Here is a 22,053-nt window from a genome sequence, read left to right on the forward strand (position 1 = left end):
ACTCTGACATTGATATAGCACCAAATAGCTGCCCCGAACTCTAACGTTTTCTTCCACTTCAGCGTTAGCGCTTTGAAACGCAGCTACTATTTCTCTCAAATAAAATATCGACAGGAATCTGGCTGAAATAATAAATAATAAATCAGAACGTGTATCTGTTGTTTTGGAGGAGGCGGCTGACTTCCGGAGCGTTCAGGGTTGTAACTTCACAGCCGCCAGTTCCAGAGATTTACACACTCAACAGCTCATGAATTCGCAATGTTCTCACAATGTTCACATATTGCACAACACCACTGCCAAATTAAAAGCAACACTAAATTTATTTTGGGAAATCAATAATTAAATGAATGTGTATTTTGTTGAGTGAATCACATGTTGGGTCATATCAGGTTCAGTTCTGAAAGTTTAAGATATAATATGTTGCAAGTCTGCATTAAAATGTCTATGGATGGCCCTGCAGGAATAACAATACTCCATAAGGCATAGAAGGACTTTGAATGGTGGCCTGGTTGTCGTTTCAGCCTTCCCAAAACTAGAAACACAAAGGTGCACTACGTCAATAGCCAAGTTTGCTACCTGAGATAGTGTTACTTCGGCCAAACACACAAACAAAAAAACTTCAACAGCAGTGACTTGACAAACTTGGAGACATGTTTGGACTTAGACCGTTTGACTTGAAAATGCACATTAGTATAAAGTTTCAAGAAACTACAGTACAGAAATTAATTGTGGAAATAGAATGCTTGCAGTTTAATAAAGAAAGCCTTCACTATGAAATAAAATATCTACATTGAATTCCGCAACATCACAATACAAACACTCTCATATATAATTTTTTCTAAGGCCTTGGGAACAAATCCAGTCACAAATCATAGGTTGAGAGTCACATGGTTCCAAAGGCCCTAATTTGTTAACATAGAAACAGGAAAATTCATAGCACCGTTGAATGCAAATGCAGATGCCATGAATCAGCTGTCCAATCTTTTCTAAGCGGCCATAGTGGGCGCAGTCCCATTCAAAGCATAAAAAATGAGATGAATCCATCCCATTCCATGTCGGGTGGTTCTTATCTTTGGTGTCATCCAGTCAAATTTATTCAAAACTCACCTTCCATTTGGTTTTATTTCTTAAATGGGGCATAACTCATCTTTTTTAGATTAGCTTCTAGTAGGCGAAATGAGCCATAAATTTCTTTTATGTTGTATTGGTGTAGAGTGCTTCCCCTTTTCTAACTGCCTGAATAATTCTTTCCCCTCTGTATGTTTTATTGTACAGCAGAGATGTGTCACCATCTCTGTGTACTGCTGCTCTTCTAATAGATTTAGTACAAAAACAGAGTGGACTTTCTTAAGAAAGGTACATGCGATCACTTGGTCTCAAAAACTAGGATGACTAAGGATAAATAAAACACATCTTTTGATATAAGCAACTAAATAATAATTGAATGTTCAAATTAAATATACAGATGTATTTTTATAAGCCTTACTACAATTACCACATGGTTAATTCAGTGGCCAGGAGCTCCTCACATGTACCACCACTCCACTAAATCCTCAGCTCCATAATCTCCCATAAACACTCCCTGACTGTGGAGCCTCCTTGGCACTGCCAGCATGTGTGTGCCAGCCCCAGATACCCATTAGCAGCGTTAAGCCTGTGCCTCTCACCCCCAACCCCCTCTCCTCACAGCAAAGGTGAGTTTGTCTGATGATTCTCCTCACTTTGCACTATGGGTGGCATTAATCCTCATCTCGGGTGAAAAATCTTAAAAAAAAAGAAGAAAAAAAAGAAAAAGTACCGCATCCCTATGCACCACAGTCTTAAGTTGCCTCTCACTGTCAGCAAAGGTTTGAATATTGCAGAAACTGAATTTCATCTGCTTTATATCCCTGTAGCCTCATCTCTCCCTGCTCCCATCCATAACCACCCTTCACTTTGTTGCTTACTTGCATCTCCAATCTTTATTTGCACGCTCATACTTCTCCCATTCTTTCTTCTCCCCTTTCTTCTGTAACCACACACGCCACACCATTTTTTCCTCTATCCCCGACACCAGCCTGAATTTCATTTAACCAGATTGTTCCAAGTTTTACATAAATAGGAAAACTACAGCCAAGAAAAGCAAAAAAAAAAAACAACTCGCAGGGAGATGCTGCCAGTGCAACCACAGAACATTTCTCTACATTTCTTTTCAACTCCCCTCACTGCCTGTGCTCTGTGCCTCTCATTCTCCCAGTGCACTGCAGCTCCTCCTTCCACCTCTCTCATCAGCCGCCCCTCCCGCTTCCTCTCTGTCTCTGCTAGGTGCAGCATGTATGTGAGCGTGTGTGAGCCAGCAGAGCCGCCTGTGTGTTTACATGTCAGCCTATCAGTGCTGCCGGATTTAGCGCATCTGGAGAGGACGAAGGCATTTCTCAAATGCCCATCAGACAAGGGATTCTCATCGCTGCATATATCCCTCTTTCCCATTTGAATCCAGCCTGTCTTGAATCCTGCATCTCTGTCTCCATGCTTTCGGAGGCATTTTGAATTTCCTTGGCAACATGGAGCTGCCTGAATTAGAATTCTCTGCATGACAGTCCTGGTAAGTGCTCTGTCTCTATGGTGGGCTTTGAGCACTGAGGCATTGGATAAGATTTATTATGGTGCAATGGTGGGGCCAGGGGATCGCTGGGGAGCAAATTAATGTCAGGAATAAAACTGTGTATCACAGACAAATGGAAGGGAAGGAAAGAAAGAGAATTATTCACTGAAGAGGGTTCCAGATCTTATTTGTGCTTTGTCATCCAGATGGCTTTCATTTTGCTGTGTGCTATGCAATCTGGGTTTGCACTGAGTATGGAACACACACATGTGATGTGTGCATGTAGCGTCTGACTGTACCGTTTGTAGCCTGGATAATTTTCAAGGTGTACGTATAAATATAGCTGCACTGTGAACACTGTGTTGTGCACTGAGGCATGCAAACACACCTATGTCCAGCCTTTTTTATATCACAGCTGGAGGTGTGAGGCTGAGGGCTCGAGAGTCTGTTTTGCGTTTCACCCTGAGTGTTTTGCCAGGGTGGTTGTTGCTTCCTAATCTGCCCTCATTAACATTCATGTTCCTTCAAATGCCAGTAAACTCATCTCGACTCATACTTATTCATTCTCAGCAGCCTTTTGCTGTTGGTTCCAGTGGCATTGAGGGATCCTATGCAGGTGTTTGATTTGCCACAGGTTAGGTAGATGGGTGGTGGTGATGGGGAGGGTGGATGATTGGCAACTTTGTATGATCAATTATGCAGGCCAAATAAAAAAAATCTCTCATGGTTTAATTTTTATGGCTTGTCATATTTGCATCTTGATAATCATGGCTGCTACGCTCCAGCAGGCAGACAGCTATGAGGGGACTCTTCCTTTCTGTTTTTAACAGTGCAGTAACAACCTCTGCAAGCCATAGACCTCCGACAGTCTCTGAGTGAAGGGTCTGCTCTTCATGTCAAAGCTTTATGAGCCAGACAAAGCTCTTAATGAGGCCCCTTTATTCAGGTTATGCAAGCTGATTGGAATCTTTATTTTTGTGGTAGTTTTTTTTTTATGTGTTTCACCGTTTGTGCACGCTGTAGCTCCAAAGCACGAAGCACAATTTCAGCTGACTGAAATGAGAAAGGCATATATATGACCGGAATTTCTCATTCCATCCAGGGAACAAATGAATGATTAAATGATCATTATCACGAGGCAAACTGTATCATTAGGCAAACTGTTTTACTACAATCTACATATTGTCAGTGTCTCACTATGTGTCGATATAAATGCAATGGCAGCACAAGTTGCTAATTATACAATTAGTGCACCATTTATGTGCAAATTACGATTGTATATCAAGACTGAAGAACATTTAATTCATATTTTATCACACTTTATATTTCACTGCATTTCAGTTAAAGTAACACTGATTTGATTTGATGACATAAGATGCAAAATTATGCTGCATAAAAATATTTCTGCACTATCACAATATTCAACCTGCATCAATTTGATGTTTTTCCTAACCAAGCAAGCAAAGGAAGGTGCAGCAACATTAGCATTTAGCTACCGCCATATTTTTATCTTTTCAATCAATGTAAATCCACCACTCACTCTTTTTAGCTCTGTTTTGGTCTTCACCAACACCTGAATATAAACATGTTCAGACGCTAAATGCTACTTTATGTTGACTAACTGTTGTTTCTCTGTGTGGTGCCGGACAGGGAGACGACAAGGACCTTTATCAGAGTGTTTCTAAACTGAAAGCAGCTACTTGCTGTCATGAGAGTGATGAGACTGAAACAAATCAGCAAAGTTGCGGACTGTGAACCCAAAACAGTGAAGCAAAAGATGCTAAAACACATGAAGGGGAACTGCAGAGTCAGCTTACAGATTGCATCAGGGTTTCAGGGTTTGTCTCTACTACACGCCCCCCAACTCCCCCACTCCCAATTCATTATGATCATTATAAAAATATTTTTTTACAGCTTTGATGTTCTCCACAATGTAGCACAGCCTGAGTCCACTTTGCATACTACTAACCATTTTCAGCATTTCTACATGTTCTGATGATCCATCAATGATACCTTTGATTACTTTGATCAATGACAACAAGAATCTACTAATAAACTACAATACATTTACTTTGATTATATACTATTTACATTATGCAATTGCTTCAAAGTGTTTTGCACAAAAACTGACAAAGTATTAAAGCTGTATATGGGGAAGTCAGTAGCCTAATGGCTAAAAGGGCAAATGAGATACTCTTAGTTGAAACGCCTCCACTGAAATCAAAACCTATTGTTTAGCTACCTTTTCCAGGCGCATAACCCTCACTGCTGAGGGGCTGCTCAGTCTGCTCAGTGACTAACACAATAAGAATACAAAGCTTTGTGTGCATTAACAGTCCATGTTAATGTATTTAAATTATGTCTAAAAGATGATGCAAAGACAGCTTGTGAAATATGTGAGATCCAGGGAGGATCCCACCATTAGATATACTTGAAAAATGAAGATTAAGCAGACTGGTGTACAAAATCACTTCAGTCTGACACTTTAGGAAAAAAGCCCAAAAGGTCATCCTGATGAGTGATATACAACAGTTCTATTCAAATGTAACAGCTGACAAAATCTGTATAAACATCTTACCAATGCTTGTAATAAAATTAGTAATACAGTAAAATGATGAACACAATCCACAGTGGTACAATAAAAACTATGGCGCCTACACACAACAACAGACACGATCCAAGCAGAGCTGCTGTTCATTTTTTCACAGTGCTTTGTTCTGTGCTGTCATATGCTTAACATTGTAGCAGTCTCCATAACACTGAACAAAAGTACATTGAAACAAAAGTTTACTATACTTGCTGAACATGAGTAACAATAATACACAATAATGAAATGTCCATCTGAAGCTTTTGTAGGGTCTCTTGTGGTTTGTTTTGCACATATTTGATTTCTGTCTAAATATAGCCCATTTTATTTACAACTGAAATCAGGGCACTCCTGCACATAACAGTTCACTTGTGAGACTCCAGGAAGGAGCAGAGTATAAACTGGCCAGAAAACATCCAGGGTGTTACTATTTAAGCACGGTCTGAAACAAGATCCATATGGAATTTAGATGCTACCTCACAATGAATAGCATCAGCCCCCTTGAAAGGGAAATGGTAAAAGTGATTGTGGCAAAGACCACGTGTTTATACAGCGTATGCTGGGTGGCCAGTTGACAGACGGAAGGAGATCTGTCACAGGATACTCACGTTTGCATTCCACAAATGTATTGAGAAGGTCACAGTCCTGCTGCTCTGCATCCACCTTCCTCAGCTAGATTCAATAATAATAGCTTTATGTAAAATACGAGACAGTCAGAGGCTGGTAGGACAGAGGACTAAGGCTGCCTCATGTTCATGCTCCTGGCTGTACTCTAGCATAGCACATCTTACAATAACACACCCTGGAACTGATCACGGTGGGGGCCTGGCAAACACTGTCTCTTCCACTTCATCTGTCTGTCTATCCCATCCTTAAGTTTGGCTGGTGTTCCTAATATACTGGCCATGGCCCCGGTGATCTGGTTTCCTTTACTTGAAAGAGGGATGTGATGAATTACTGCTCCGCAATATCATAAATGTGAGGAGTACTGTGGCATCAAGAAATTAATTCTCTTGAATCTTAAACCATACTCATGCCATACACCAACCCCAACGCTGATGCATTCATTCAAAAGAAACCAAGTAATGTGAACAAACTACTCCAATGAATTGTTTAAAAGTTTTCTCATATCAGCAAAAGAGAAAAATGCCGTTGCTAACTTCATATTTGTACTGTAGCCGGTGATTTGGTGTGAAAATCTGTCAAAGTCTCCCATTGTGCTCTCTATGAATGGCTCTAGGAGTCTCGTCTGAGGTAGAATTTGCGATCTGCGCGGCATTTAGCCCCTTCTCTTCAATTCCAGACCAAAACATCTTATATTCCCTGATGGTGGGTAGGGGATAAAGGTTTGTGTAATTTCCAGCTTATCCTACTTGACTTTCGAGAGGAATGGGTGTTAATGAAGAAAGGAGCCTCTTTTGTAGCATTACTGTTGGGCTTTATCAATGAACTGAGAAACAGGTCTACATGGTAATGCTGTATAACAGGTTAAACATACACTGCAGGGTGCCATTTTCCCAGTATTTTAATGTAGATCATAATCATTTAGTTGTTTTGACATCCCTTGTCATTGTACCTTGACCTTGTCGATTCTGAGCCAGTAAAAGTCAAACAGGATGCAAATATCTCAGCATCATGTTTTTAATTAAATTTCAATAAAATAACGTGTTCCTGGGCCACAGGGGAATGAACAGTTTGAGTAAATATAGGGTAAAAAACAGGTTGCGTGCCACTTATTTAAAAAAATATATATAAAAACATCAGGAAAAAATGTCTTTGAGTGGTAAATTAAATCTCTACTAAGCAACATTTTCCATATCGACAGTGAATCAGATGACTAAAGGGGCCGTTAGCATTGCTGATCTCAGAGAATGAATAGCGCAGTCTGCAGCTCTGTGCAGCTTTCAGCCTCTTCCAGTTAATTGTTTTGGTTCAACAGCCCGTCTGGTTTAGTCCCTCTGGCTCTCACTGACCCCACCGTATAAAACCGTGGGCAGCTGCTCCCAGCTCAAAAAGCTTACAGCACTAAAGCTCCCACACACTGATTGTACACTACCTGCCCAGAGTAGGAGCCAGTATCTTTTGGAGAGTCAAGTGCCTGGTAAAGATGGTCGAACATCTAAGAGATGTTTTTTTTTCAGCAGCTAGAATATAAGTGAATATTGGACTATTTCTTACAGTCCAGGAGAATTGTAATGTAGAGATTTAAGTGTATATTGAATCACTGGCCCAACGTTAGTCCACATTCATTTGCCTCTTCAGTCAGGAGAACACTATGGTATCTGTAGGCTCTAGAGTGATGGCTTTCTGGATCTATGCAGTTCTAATTTAATGGCTATCAATGCTGCGAAACTGCTGTGCTTCCAAAGTCACCCTTCAAGAGATCACGCAAGTCCTTAATCTTAATAACAAACCAATCCTGGTCTCACTCTCACACATGAAAATAGATATATTCATACATTATGATAGTTTTGTGTATACAAAAGCAATCAAGATGCTTCCTACTTATATTCACATATAGTAGATGTTCAAGGCACTCATAGTTCCCAGTGTAGTAAAAGGCTTTTAGTCATTTTTGTGGTGATCCACATCAGCCCTACTATTCCAGGGAATCATAAGCAGCTGCTTGCACGGCAGACATTTTTATCATTGTGGAAAAGCTGCTGTTACTGACAACATAAATGGTTTATGCACAATACAAGGACCTTAAATCAAAAGCAGTTAAATAGAATTCAGCATCATCATTATCTACATCTGTGCTTTTCACACTGTGTGTTTGTGTAGTATTGTAATTTTATTGTAATATTGTGTAAAAATATTGGTGCCATCTAACATGGGCATTCGAGTTATCTTGAAAATTAATGAACTGTTGCTTATCAAGTCATGCTTAGGGGAGTATCTCTCACTCTCTCTCTCTCTCTCGCTCACACACACACACACACACACACACACACACACACACACACACACACAAAGAACCGTTGAATTGTTTCAGGTGCACGACACAAGATGGAGGATCAAGGCTGATTAGGTTAGTCTAGTCCACTGACCACACATGAGATGAGAGGAGTCTTCTGATCTTGAAGCTGTTTTTCCAGGTCAGTAATACAGTAATATAGAAGAAGAGGGACATGAGAGAAAAGTGCAATTCTTAGTGACTTGCTTTTGGCCAGCTTTTGAGCATAGTGCTGGTCCTGCAGAGGGGTGTACACAATCCACAATCTTAACATGATTGGACATGCCCCAACAGGAGTAAAGTACAAACAATTCGTTTTTAAAAGTACATATAGCAGCAAGGTGAGCAGTGAAATGGGTTTTGTACTGCTGGCTTTTCAAAGCTTCCATTAGCTACTGCTTTAGTGTGCAAGTAAATGAATACCATGGAGAGAAAATATTTATTTTTATTTATATGTAGTTATGGATGTCACAAAACAGCCTTTTATGTGACGACTCAACAGTGTTTATTTTGAAGATCTGGGATTAAATAAGTTTTTCATTTCAGTAAAAGCACACAACTTGCTTGGCCAGCCGCCACCACTACCAATCATGTTTCCTGACAACTGGATGAATGTTGTGTTGGTCAGAGTGCAGTAAAGGTACTTTTAGATAGACAGTCAAATGGAAAGTCTGATGGAGACTGTTATTTTCAGTTCCATTAACCACAGTTGTTGGTGATGTGCAGGTAGAAAACACACTTCTTTGATCAACTACTGCATGTCCCCTGGCTTCTACGAGATAATTCATCTACAGAGTCCCCTGTCAAAGGGATATCTATCCAGTGTGAATGCCAAAGTGTCACTATCTACTTGTATTTGTTGAAGAATCACTCGTTATACTAGTCCTTTCTTGTCCAAAGTGCATATCCAGTTGTTTCAACAGATTTTGCAGACCTCTGCTTCACATCACCTTCTCTTGTACCATCACATTGGCTAATTTGTGTACACATTTAATGTACAAGCAGCTTGTTGGACATTTCCAGTTAAATCAGCTGCCCAGGTATCTCCCCTCACCTTCGTTTGTGGCAATGTGTTATTTACAATGTTATGATTGTGTGGTCATAATAATTTCCACAGTGGCCAAGTGAGTTTTGACAGTGCACTTCTCTACCTCTTAAGCTTCTGTGAATTATTTGGGCCTGAAAAATCATTTGGCAGAAAACAAAACAAAATGTTAGAAATATTTTGCTGGTGTAAATCTGTTGGACAGTTGTTTGGCTTCTGAACACTTGTTATGCTGGATTATTGGGCACGAGGTGGTGAGAAGGTCTAGAGTTATTTAGTTTCCCTTGGAACTTTAAATTATCACTGCGAGGGCCTATTGTTTTGAAGTGGGCTGTCAGGGAGCTTTGAGAATTTGCTCTGTGTTATTGAGACATGCAAATGAACACAGGCAATTAAATATTTTCATTTTTGCATGATCGGTTCCTTCAGAAAGAAGCTTCTGTGCATTTGCTTGGCCTCCACAGTGACAACTATGCCGAACCGGTACTCCCTTCATCTCCCTCGAAAATAAGCATGGGAGAAGGCATCTTCTGAGGAGAAAGTGCATGTCTTTCTTGATGAGAGCCCTGTTAGCTAGAGGATACTGTTGTCAAAAAAAGGAAGACTAAGAGTTCGCCTAACCCATGCAGGTATGCTTCTGCATCTCAACAGGAGTAGTTCCCATGCACTGAACCATTTTGTACTTCGCTAAGCATTTGATCCTGGCATGGTGTAGCATTAGGTCATGAAGTTTCTTTTTTGGTTCACAGGGGTTGTTACCTTTATCTTAGGCTCCCTTTGAGGATTTGTTTTCATGGGATTTCTCATGTGTGACTGCTCATTCTTCCGGAGGATGTAGATTAGCTGGCAAGCCTTGCTGGGTAAACACACTTCAGAGCTGTACAGCAGCAAGTATTCATAATGAATATTGCAGCTCACTGTATAGTTGTAATATCATCACTGTTGGCATATTAAGCTGTGTTTTGATCTGTACGTGCTAGAAATGTTGCTTCTATCTAAATATTTACATGCCAATCATGAGGCAATAAATTTGAAGATCAACATCATCTATTTTTTGATTTAATAAGTAACTGACGCAAGATCAAATCTATGTGTTGATAATTAAGACTTTTCAAAAAAAGGAAAGAAATGCCTGATGTGGATATCACATACTGCAGGAGTCATTCAGTCTCCTAAAGGAGCCTCCACTTGGGCTCTGTAATCTCCCACAAACATTGTCACTTCTATGCAGCCCACGAGGTTTTCTTCTATGTTTGCTTCATAACTTCTGAATGTTTGCTTTAAATTTGTCAGTTGAACACAAACATACCAGTGGAAGCGATATTTATCTCTTGAATCCAACACACATTTACTCAATTACTTTGTAGCTGTAGCTTCTTTTTTGTTTCATCCTCACTATTTTCTGAACATTCACAGAATAATCAAAGCTGTTTGGGATGTGTTGGCCACTATGAAGAAGAGGGGTGCTAATGAGCACACTGTTGACATTTATAATGAAGAAAACTGTAGTTAGTAGTCTATTGGGTACAATCATTGATCAACTGTCATAAACAGAAGAAAAAGCTGCTTTACAACATGGGGTATAAAAGAGAAATTCTAGACTGTATAAGTTTGACTCCCTTAGCGAGTTTAGCAACAAACCAGAAAAAAAACTTTGCCTGCCAAAAACATGACAGCTTTTTCACTCTACTAAATGACCTTCCTAAAAAAGGGTCTCAACTCCGATGTACTTAATCACAATTACAAACACTGCTGCAAGGTGGATCATATTATTGAACACTAATAAGCATCATTTGTCAGCTATGACAAAGTAAAAATAGACAAATCATTTGTGTCCAAACTGCATTTAATTTATCAAGAAGAATATTCATGACAGCCCTCACAAATTACAATTATCCAACAGAAACATGGCAGACAAATAGAGTGTGCACTATAGAGGAAACCTCTAAAGTCATTTTTTCATAAACTATTTATATTATTGTGTCTATGTCCCAGTCGTTCTACCAACATTATGCTACACAACAAAGGTACTTTACAATAAATAAAAACAACCCACATGTACGTGTGCACTGATGCATACAGCTCATTTGTCTGCATGCTGCCAGCAGCGCACACCGCTCCTCAGTTTGTCCTGCATCAAACCACACAGCACCACAGGAGACGAGATGCAGAGATTCAAGGCAAGACTAATGGTGAGCTCAGACATGCTTTTGAGAGAAGACTGTGACAAGGTGTGAGGTCCGCAGAGAAACAGCAGCAAGCAGTCATAGAAGGGCAGGAGGGAAGAGGCTCGTCCACTCGTATTCCTCCCCTGCAAAATGCTGTCAGAAGAGGAATGGAGGGAATCGAGGTGGGGACAAAGAATGTATGAAGCGACAGATCAAGGGCTAAAATTTAATAAGAAGACTATAAACAGTGTAAATAGGATTCTGGGATGCTGTAATTGAGAGGTTAGTTGCCAACTTCTTTTTTTTCTTTTTTCAGAATTACAGCTCAAGGTCAAAACAAAGGGGTGATACAGTGAGTAGATCTGGGCTGTAAGGCCAGATTACACAGATAGTAGCCCTGCCCTTACTACACTCTAAAGCATAAATCATGCATGCTGTTCTGGTAGGAAAGTCACCATTGCATTCACTTGTTTTCGATTAGCATTAGCATCAGTGAGTCTCGTCCTCATTCATATTCCTGACTTGACAAGATAAAATCACATTCTGTGTCAAACAGATAAACATGTCACCCGTTTTCTGCATTGAGTATCTCAGTAATATTTCATTTCACTCCAAGGTTTAGCATCTGTCTCAATGGATCAAAGTAAAATGTGTGCTCGTACTATGTATGAGATTTTTGCCACCAAATGCACTGAACAGCAGTTTGTCTGTTTTGTAAAACATTTCACCATTCCATTGGAAAATCCTAAATGCGACACATTCGTAAATTCATGTAATTAATTCAAGAGACAGAACAGAGTGAGAGATCCCAAACGATGTACCAACAGGCATTTTAGCTTCCATTTTGACAGTCTGCTTTTCACAATGCCCCATACATGGTGGACTGCTCCCCTACGTGTCTGACATAAGCAGCCAGCAGACATTAACAGTTCTGGAGGAGGTGAAAATGGAAGTTGCAGCTACTGTTCCACTGGTACTAGTCAGGCCACAATCCAAGCTGGCTCAGTCACATGATTTTAATTCACTTAGAGTGATGTGTAATTTGTGCTGATGCAATAAAAGATAATTCTAATCTTCACTATCGTGTTTAATAACTTTTTAAAGTTACAACAGCATGGTAGACAGCCCGAGAGGTTCTCAAAAGCACTACAATATTAATTTGAAAAGCACTTACAAAAACACTTCTATGCTGAATGAGTTAGAGAAAGAGAACGCAGTGCCTATTCAGCTCCCACGTATTGTGACAATGTTCAGTATGATGACTATTTGAGACTGTATTAACCTCTAATAATGGAATTTCTTCTTTGAAATTAAAAAGATACAGATATAAGATAAAGATTTCTTTATATTACTTGGTATTCATGATATCCTAGAATTTAACAACTGTAAAGAAAAGTAGATATTCTACTCCATGATCACACATCCTCATGTTTTGCTTTGATTTTAACAATCTCAGGCCTTAAGATGCTTTTTTTTTTATTTGCTCAGACAAAAATGTCAAACTAAAAGAATCAAGATAGTCCAAGTTGTCAGTGTGTAAACAAAGGGCTGGTAAGCCCCATCTTCTCAATTAAAACAAATCACAGTGTCATTTCTCTTTTGTTGCATGAGGCTTTGTGTGTTCCACAGATATAGCTGAGACTTGAAATGCATGATTGATGTGAAAAGTAGGGCTTGAAGGTTTTAGCAAGTTAAAGTTTCCCTAGGTCAAAATCAAATAGGGGTTTTAAGTCCTCTGACAATTTCTCTCTCTCCATTTATCACTGCTTGACAGCAATCTCTGGTTTATATCACTGCAAGGTCAACAGCTCAGCAGTGACATGGGATGTGTTAAGTTTTCAAATGCTTAGAGGAGTCATTTAAAGATGTACCAAGGGGTTTTTGGTCACTAATTAAAAATATTTTGTATGAGCGAAGATAATGTGTCACTGACATTGGTAGCACTTGCTTTCAGGACACAAAGAAGTAAGAAGCACAGCAGGGTGGTTATGTTGTGTGACCGAGACCTTTTATTGATTGGCTGATTCCATTGCATGCAAGGAAGGCCGACACAGTGGAACTGTGTGCGAGGAAACAGGGAAGTCGGCTTACACTTTAAAAATAAATAAATATGAAAGCAAAACAGAAGCCCAATAAAAGCAAAATTGTGTTTCTGCTTAGTTGGGGAAATAGATTTTGTAAAGATTTTATCTGTAACAAATGTATTCAATTCATACTCTGTTATGTAGAGAAAAGAGCCTGTTGTGCCTGTTAATTTGGAACAATTCATTGGTATCAGTTACTGAACTGAAAAGCAATGGTTCAAGCTGTTCAACTTCTGTTCCATTCTAGAATATAGTCTAATGTCTACAAAGCCAAGAAAAATATTTCAGTATAATCTTTTATGTAATATAAGGAAACATTGAAAATATAGCATATTATTTCAAATGTTGTACATTTGGACAGCTATATAGCTTAGTTTACAAACGAAAACCTTTACCAGAAAACAGACCTCGATTCTGCTTCCTGAATCTGTATCATTTTATGTGTTCTGCTGGAATTAATGACATGCAATAGTTATTCATGCATTCATTAAAATTAAAAATCTGTTAAAGGGCTGAATGGATTCCTGATTTAATCTCTTAGGCATTGATGGCATGGACATAGCGTACATAACTCTTTTCTTTTGATCTTTCTATCCATTGTAAGAGTGATACTATGCAGATAAAAACTGTCATAGTGACTTCTGTGCCACATTCTACCAACTCCCTTTTTCCCTTGTTTCCTCAGGTAAGAAGTAGGATGGTGTCTGGGGAAGCAGGAGGGCACAGCTACTTAGTGGCGTGCTGGCAGCCAATCCTGATCCTGATGCTGGGCACCGTCCTTTCTGGCTCCACCACCGGTTGCCCCTCACGGTGTGACTGCAACGCCCAGGAGCGTTCAGTCGTTTGCCATCGACGGAGATTGGCAGCTCTTCCTGAGGGCATCCCCACTGAAACAAGGCTGCTAGACCTCAGCAAGAACCGTCTGAAAACTCTGGGGCCCGAGGAGTTCATTAATTACCCTCAGCTGGAAGAGCTGCAACTTAACGAAAACACAATTTCATCCATTGAGCCTGGGGCTTTCAGCAACCTTATGAACCTTCGAATTCTAGGTTTGCGCAACAACCAGCTGAAGCTCATTCAGCTGGGGGTGTTCACAGGCATGACCAACCTCACCCAGCTGGATATTAGTGAGAACAAAATTGTTATTCTACTCGATTATATGTTCCAAGAGCTGTACAACCTGAGGGCTCTGGAGGTTGGTGACAATGACCTAGTATTCATCTCACCCCGATCCTTTCACGGCCTCAGCAACCTCGAAAGTCTCAATATTGAGGGAGGAAAACTGTCCGCAGTACCCACTGATGCCCTTAGCCATCTGCATAACTTACTGTCACTTCGATTGCGCTATCTCAATGCCACTGTCATAAGGGATTACTCCTTTAAGAGACTGTACCGACTCAGATTGCTAGAGATTTCTCATATGCCTGCCCTGGATACCATGACCCCAAAATGCTTGTTTGGACTCAACCTCACATCACTGTCCATCACAAACTGTAATCTTAGTGCCATCCCCTATCAAGCCATCAGTCACCTAAGATATCTTCGGTTTTTGAATCTGTCTTTCAATCCCATCCAGACCATGGAAGGGAACCAACTGTTCAACCTGCAGAAGCTCCAGGCTTTTCATTTGGCTGGTGGGAGATTAGTTGCCATTGAGCCCTACTCTTTCCGAGGACTTAACCACCTTCGTGTTCTCAACGTATCCAGCAATAGCTTGAGCACCCTGGAGGAGTCGGTCTTCCACTCAGTGGGAAACCTGGAAACCCTGGCTTTGTACGACAACCCATTGGCCTGTGACTGTCGTTTGCTCTGGGTCTTCCGCCGGCGGTGGAGGCTCAACTTTAACAGGCAACAGCCCATGTGTGCCTCACCTGAGGCTGTGCAAGGAAAAGAATTCAAGGACTTCCCAGACATCCTCCCTTCTGACTATTTCATCTGCCAGAAATCAAAAATTGTTGATTATAAAGTCCAAGAAAGTCATGTGGATGAAGGAACTACAGTTCATTTCTCTTGTCAGGCTGAGGGTGATCCAGTCCCTGTGATAATGTGGCTATCCCCCAAGAAGGACTATATCACTACCAAAACTGTGGGGTCAAGACTTTCTGTCTCTAATGATGGCACACTGGAGGTGCGTTACTCCCAAATCCAGGACAACGGCACCTACTTGTGCATTGCAAGCAATGCAGCTGGCAATGACACCAAAGCTGCTCATCTTTTTGTGCATAGCTACTCCCCCAATTGGCCCCACCAGCCAAACAAAACATTTGCTTTCATTGCCAACCAGCCAAGCGATGAGGGTGCTAATGTGACCCGGACCACTGTTCCGTTTCCGTTTGATGTAAAGACACTCATCATTGCAACCACCATGGGATTTATCTCTTTTCTCGGAGTTGTACTCTTCTGTCTTGTAATATTATTCCTCTGGAGTCGAGGGAAGGACAACACTAAGTCAAGTATAGAGGTTGAATATGTGCCTCGTAAAGAGGAAACGGAGGAGCCCAGCCCAACTGAGGCACCCATACAATTCAACATGAAAATCATGTGAACATCAAAAGGAGGCCATGTAAGCTTAAAAACTGCAGTCGAGATGCATACTATCCTCGCTTCAAATACAGTATGTACTCAGTTTATGAGCGATAGAAATTGCACAGCAGCAAACGCATCTTGACACTATACCCAAAACTTTTGTTTTTTACTTCAGGGACTGAATCTTCAAAATCAAATGTTGAACTTCAAATATTAAGATTTCTGTAAATTTGTATTGGCAGTTCTCAATCAGTATGTTAACATGCACTGAGGAACCTGATGGTTGGATGGAACCAAATTAAGGTAATAAGTTTGAATAAAGCACATGGAACACAGTAGACAATTCCCCAATAAACTAAGTTTACATGATAGGTGGGTTGGTGTCTGGGAGGTTGTGGAGATTAGTTTGCTAGTATCATTTGTTTAGCCCTATAAATAGGAGAAAGATATCTTTGTTAGGATCTTGTTGCTGTATTTGATGTCTTTTGCTTTGATGGTTGTACAAAGCACAATAACCCATTCTTGGGTCTGTTCGCTTCTCTTTCCTTTTGTGTGTGTGTCCAATCAAAAGCAAATGACTAACTATTAAATAACCATTATGGACACTTTTGAAAAATTAACATTTAAAAAATATAGAGATATACTGAAACACTGAGTGGTAATATTACCAAAAGAGACCACAAATGTTTGGATCTCATTTCTCTGAAATTGGGATCAATTGATGAGTTAGAAAAAGAGCAGGCAGTGTATTTCACTATCTGCCATGTGTCAGTGAGCAGTGGCCTTTAACCATTTTACAACATCATCAAATTGTGTTTTGATGTTGTCTTTGCACACTTTGGCACTGTTCTCCAAAAGAAACCATGTCCAAAATTTCAAACAGTGGCCTTTATCTCCATTTCTTGTCACAGAAAAGTATTGCTGTTGATCGGGCTTCAATTTTACTGTGTCTGTTTGTTATATCTGCAGTAGTTCTTTAGTCTGGTAACAGTCAAGTTAGAGGGCATGTTAACACACTGAATCAGAAAAGAAAGCCAGTCTTACAGTATGTGCTCCTTTCTGCCAGCAAGGGAAGTTTGTCATTAAATGTACTGACATGTTCAGCAATACATTTTTTCTGTATTTTATTCTTGTACATTATGCTATGGCACAATAGCACTGCTTTTAATGGCTGTGGGTTTTGGACATATTACAGTATAAAGAGCCGATTAAATAATCATTGAAAATGTTTTTAATGCACCGAAACCAAAAGAGTGTTACTGCTTTTCAAAGTGTGTAAGAGTACCCTTGAGAATAATCAGATTAACAATTCATCATCAAAGTTAATTTGTTTAGCGATTTGGCAGCTCAGTCAGTGGAAGCACTCTGTCCAAGTCCTGAGGTTATACTGTCACCAATGCATCTCAAAAGTGGTGATATTGTTAATTTGTTAATGTTAAAAGTCGAGTAGCACTTATGGTATAAAGAATAACTTTATAGTTGGACCCTTATATACTTCAAGTGTTGTTGGTGTTTGGATGTTTAGTTTTTTTTATCCTTTCTCCATGCACCTTGGAAGAAGGTGAAACTGTGCCAGAAACCCCTACTCTACATTTTTAATTTGTTGCCTTAAGTAACCCATTTTCTGGCTTTCAGCTGAGCAATACCCAATATTTATGTGCAAAATGGAGTTTTATGCCTCATAAGGATTTTATGTTGTCTAATTAATTTCACAGTCAAGGTCTGCTCTGAAGATAATGTGTTCATTAACGCTTAAAATACTTGTTTGAAAGGGATGGGCAGATGGAAATTCTATTAAAATAAATAACATTTTATACTACTGGGTGCTTATTTTATGCTAATCTACTATAAAAATGAATGTGACTACACATCTTTCATCTCTAAGAGAGGTGATCTACTGTGCTGCAAGTAATGTTCACACAAATTATTGCTTTACTTTGCAGGCACACGGTGAAGCACACATTTGGAATACACCTTAAAAACTCATCTCACTGCAGTTTAATGTTCATTTTAATGGTACTTGCCATTGTGGTCATTATACCATAAAGTGCATTCAGATCTGGGTATAATGTTATATGATACAACCGAGTCTAAGCTGCATAAAGTCCATTGAGCTGCTCTTTGAGCTTAATGCTAATATTAGCATGCTAGCATAGAGTCATGATATGATTATGATGTCCAATGTACAGCTGATCCCAGTGTGTACCTATAGGTCACACAAAGCCCTGCAGAAGAACAATGTTGTACTGAGTTTAAGTTGGAGCCACAAGTTAACACAAACCATTTCTGAACACAAAGCACGGTAAGTTTCGTAGCTGTGGTACAGTATTGTTTTAAACTTTTTAACTCCTGTCTGAACTCGTGTGCTAAAGGGTTGATTGTGGTAACAGCAGATGCTCAAAAGAGAAACATATCACCTAACTGTCAGCTTAACACTGGAGATGCAAAATTACACTTAATGCCTGATGGCACAAAGAAGCCTGGTTATATTTTGAAACGGTTACTGTGCATCTGATAAAAATCTAGAGGGCATGAATGAATAATTCATTTGCTCTTGGACAGATTTGAAAAAAAAAGTTCTATTACATGATATCACATGATAAATTTACAGAAATTATGCAGGTGAGAAGCAAACATTTAACAGCCTGGATGTATCTTGGTCATGCACTTTGGGGAAAGGAAAGTGGAGATTGTTGGTTTGAATTGTTGGCTATCGAAATATATTTGAAAATGTAGATACTGACCCCAGGAACAGAGTTTATAAGTAGTCACGCATGTGGTTGTACTAGTGTCAAATGCCATTGAAAAGAAGAGCAACATGTAGTGATACTTCCTGAAGACCACCTGTCCAAGCTCACACTTTTCCGAATGAAAAATTTGAAGGCATGAAATATGTTTCCATCAGCCATGTGGATGAAATAAGGATCTGGCTAGACAACCTCTATCCATGGCTGTTGATCTAGGGGCTGAATTATATGTTACATTATATTTGACAGGCACCAGAGAATTTCCAGGACCCGCTCTATTTGGATGATACACTTAGGTGGACGGAGCAATAAACAGTACCAGCAACTATAACATAACAGCAGCAAGTGTGAAAACAAATGAAAAATGAGTTTTGAAGCCATTTTCTTTTTTTCTGTCCTAAAGAGAAAGTGACCAACATCAATCCAATTTCCCTCAACACTCTTATAAAAACTAAAATACAACCACATGTCAGACTAGAAGGCTGAAAACTCTCCAGAGAGCTGTTTTCAATGACACAAAACAAACCCATGTTAATCCAGCGCAGCTGTAGTAGAAACATGACAGCTACGAGACGCTCTCTACTACAGTAGTTGGTTTTGGTAGCTGGTAGTGTTTTAAGGACAGATTCTCATTTACATCTCAATTTCAAGCAAGAGAAACTTGTCGACCTCACTCTATTGAATTACACTGCTGAGATCTGGCGTATCAAAAGACAAGCAGCAACATCGCTGAGCCAAGTAATCACTGAAACTTTAAATCGATTCTGGGATTAATAAAGGAATTCTGATTCTGAAACTGGTGTAGAGAAGCTGGGAAAAAGAGTTGTTTATTCTTTATCATTATTATCATTATCTTTAACAACTTATTGAGAGCAGCTTTAGTGTTGTGAAACCAATTTGTCTACACATGTATCCTGGCCATCAAGAAGCACTACACTTATGTAAAAGAAAAACTGGAGTATTTTCACTATAGCTTGTAGGGGAGGAGATTAAGATTAATAATAAAGCCAAGAAATATCCTGAGGGGAGAAAACTAAAAGACATTTCAGAAGTAAATAATGATCCAGCAGAAATATACATGCCTGGGGACTCAACATCTTCTCTTTGACAGGTAAGAAGAGAGCTCCATCTGAGAATTATTATGAGCTGTCAACAAAACCCTCAATTTAAAATCAATTTTAAGAATGCACTGGTTTTATAGGACCTTGAAAACAAAAAAAGCAAGTATTAAAAATCTTTCCATTCATTTGATCTTTTGATATGTTAAATCTGGTTACTTCATTGGTCTCAAATCTAGATGTACTATGATTAAAAACATATCCATTAAAACCTATCCACATGTGTCTGTTACTCAGATAAGAAAACCAATTGCATGTGTTCATGTCATTGCAAATCTGGGTGGGCCCATCAAAGTATGTTTTAATTCTGACTTGGTTGCACAATTTGCACCATTGATTATTGGTTCCATGTTTGCTTTGTGGTTTTGTTACAGTTTGATCAATACAAATACAGACCATGCAATATGGGTTTTTTAAGGACTCTTGTAAACCCTGCACTCAGATCATGGAATGGTTGCTCATGATCAGATGATCAGATCAGATAAACGCCACACACTACAGCACCTTTACTCTCTCTGTAATCACAATCACTGAAACCACTGCAGACACTGCCTGTCGCATTAGACATTTGCATATGGTGAAATAATTCTAGTCTGTACATAACTGCAGTTATCACTTGCCATGACTACAAAGGCACAGCTCTGGAAGTAGCATCTTCCATACACAACTTAGTGATGAGGTTACCACTGTGAGAACTTAAGATTAGAGACATATTAGACTAGAATTCCTTTCAAACATCCTCAGACATCTTTGCATCTCAAATTGTTCTTGGTTGCAGTTCCACTGGGTTTTTCGACAATGAATGGCAATTTCTGAGTATATGACACATGCTCAGAAAGAAGCGAAAGCTTTTTCCACCACTTTTAACATATACTGTCGTTACTATATATAATTATATATGGTGGAATGCTTCTGACAGAATCAGGCTACACAACAAAGTAAAACTATGGCAATAATTGAAATAGGCTCAAAGAAGACACAAGACACAAAACAGACAGAAGACACAAAAGCATTCACAGAGAAATTCTGTGAAGTGTTAACATCTATAATACGTGCCAACAACAACAGAAACATCTCAGTTCTCTTTAAGAGGACAACGTGACCTTGAGCAGTTTTCTGTCTTCTTCTAGAAGAGTGGAGTGGCACTTCATTACACTCAAATGCCCTGCTGCATCCATCAGAAGACACTTCTCACACCTGACAGAGTAAGTGGATGTATTGGTAATAGTAAAGCATTTGTGAGATCAGACACTGATGTTGGACCAAAAGGCCTGGCTCACAATCTCCATTCCAGCTCATCCCAAAGGTGTTGGTTGGGGTTGAGGTCAGGACTCTGTGTGGGCCAGTCAAGTTCTTCCACACCAAACTCATCCAACCATGTCTTTATGGAGCTTTGCTTTGTGCACTGGGGCACAGTCATGCTGGAATAGAAAAGGGCCTTCAACAAACTGTTGACACAAAGTTGGAAGCACAGCATTGTCCAAAATGTCTTGGTATACTATTAAGATCTGCCTTTACAGGAAGTCAGGGGCCGAGCCCAAACCCCTGAAAAACAGCCCCACACCACACCTGGATTCAATAATAAAGAGGTGTGTCCCACTACTTTTGTCTATATAGCTTATGTGTTTGTGTGTGGTCAAGGTGGTCATCTGGGCTAGTCGGAATCAGACTTACCAGCAGCAGCTCTATACACGTGTGGACATGGCAGGGCAGTTAAATAAACCAAACATTTTGTCTAACAAACTGACTGTGCTGAGCAAAAATCTTACCTGGATTATCTACGATGATAACATAATTAGCTATTTTGCCGTCAGCTTATAAATGCAGTGTAATCTCTCAGGCTGCACCTCCAATTTCAGTCAAATATTTCTTTTAACACTGAAGTGAAAATGTAACACTCCTCTTTTTTGATGGATGAAACTAAAGTCTAACCTGGACTGTCTTAACCTGTTTTAAGAACATGATATTATTTTTCAGATAGACGGGATATTTTAAGGTATAGTTTTCAGGTTCATGTTTTACCACAGCTTCATGTTTGCCTAAAATCCAAGAACTGCCAAAGCACAAATCCACCAGATATAAGGAACCAGGGAATAAAAATTAGATGTGAGAGAAGCAGAGTGTGTGTGGGTGTTTGAGGGGGTTGGGCCGTGTATGGACTAATCTGTTATGACATGGGAATGGCCATCTCTGGTTTACTTTGCTTTCACACTTCTCACATATCTCTGGTTAAAGCAT

The 22,053-nt window shown here is 39.6% G+C and overlaps 1 protein-coding gene across 1 annotated transcript; it reads left to right on the forward strand.

Moving 5' to 3' along the window:
* Positions 1 to 2,319: 2,319 nt before the first annotated feature.
* Positions 2,320 to 17,729, forward strand: lingo1b (leucine rich repeat and Ig domain containing 1b). The gene is made up of 2 exons (XM_046394658.1): positions 2,320 to 2,584; positions 14,110 to 17,729. Exons 1-2 carry the CDS (start codon positions 2,573 to 2,575, stop codon positions 15,967 to 15,969), a joined length of 1,872 nt encoding a protein of 623 aa, XP_046250614.1. The 5' UTR covers positions 2,320 to 2,572; the 3' UTR covers positions 15,970 to 17,729.
* The last annotated feature ends 4,324 nt before the right edge of the window (positions 17,730 to 22,053 follow it).

Source organism: Scatophagus argus, chromosome 1 (genome assembly GCF_020382885.2).
Source record: "Scatophagus argus isolate fScaArg1 chromosome 1, fScaArg1.pri, whole genome shotgun sequence".
NCBI classification, from domain to species: Eukaryota; Metazoa; Chordata; class Actinopteri; family Scatophagidae; genus Scatophagus; species Scatophagus argus.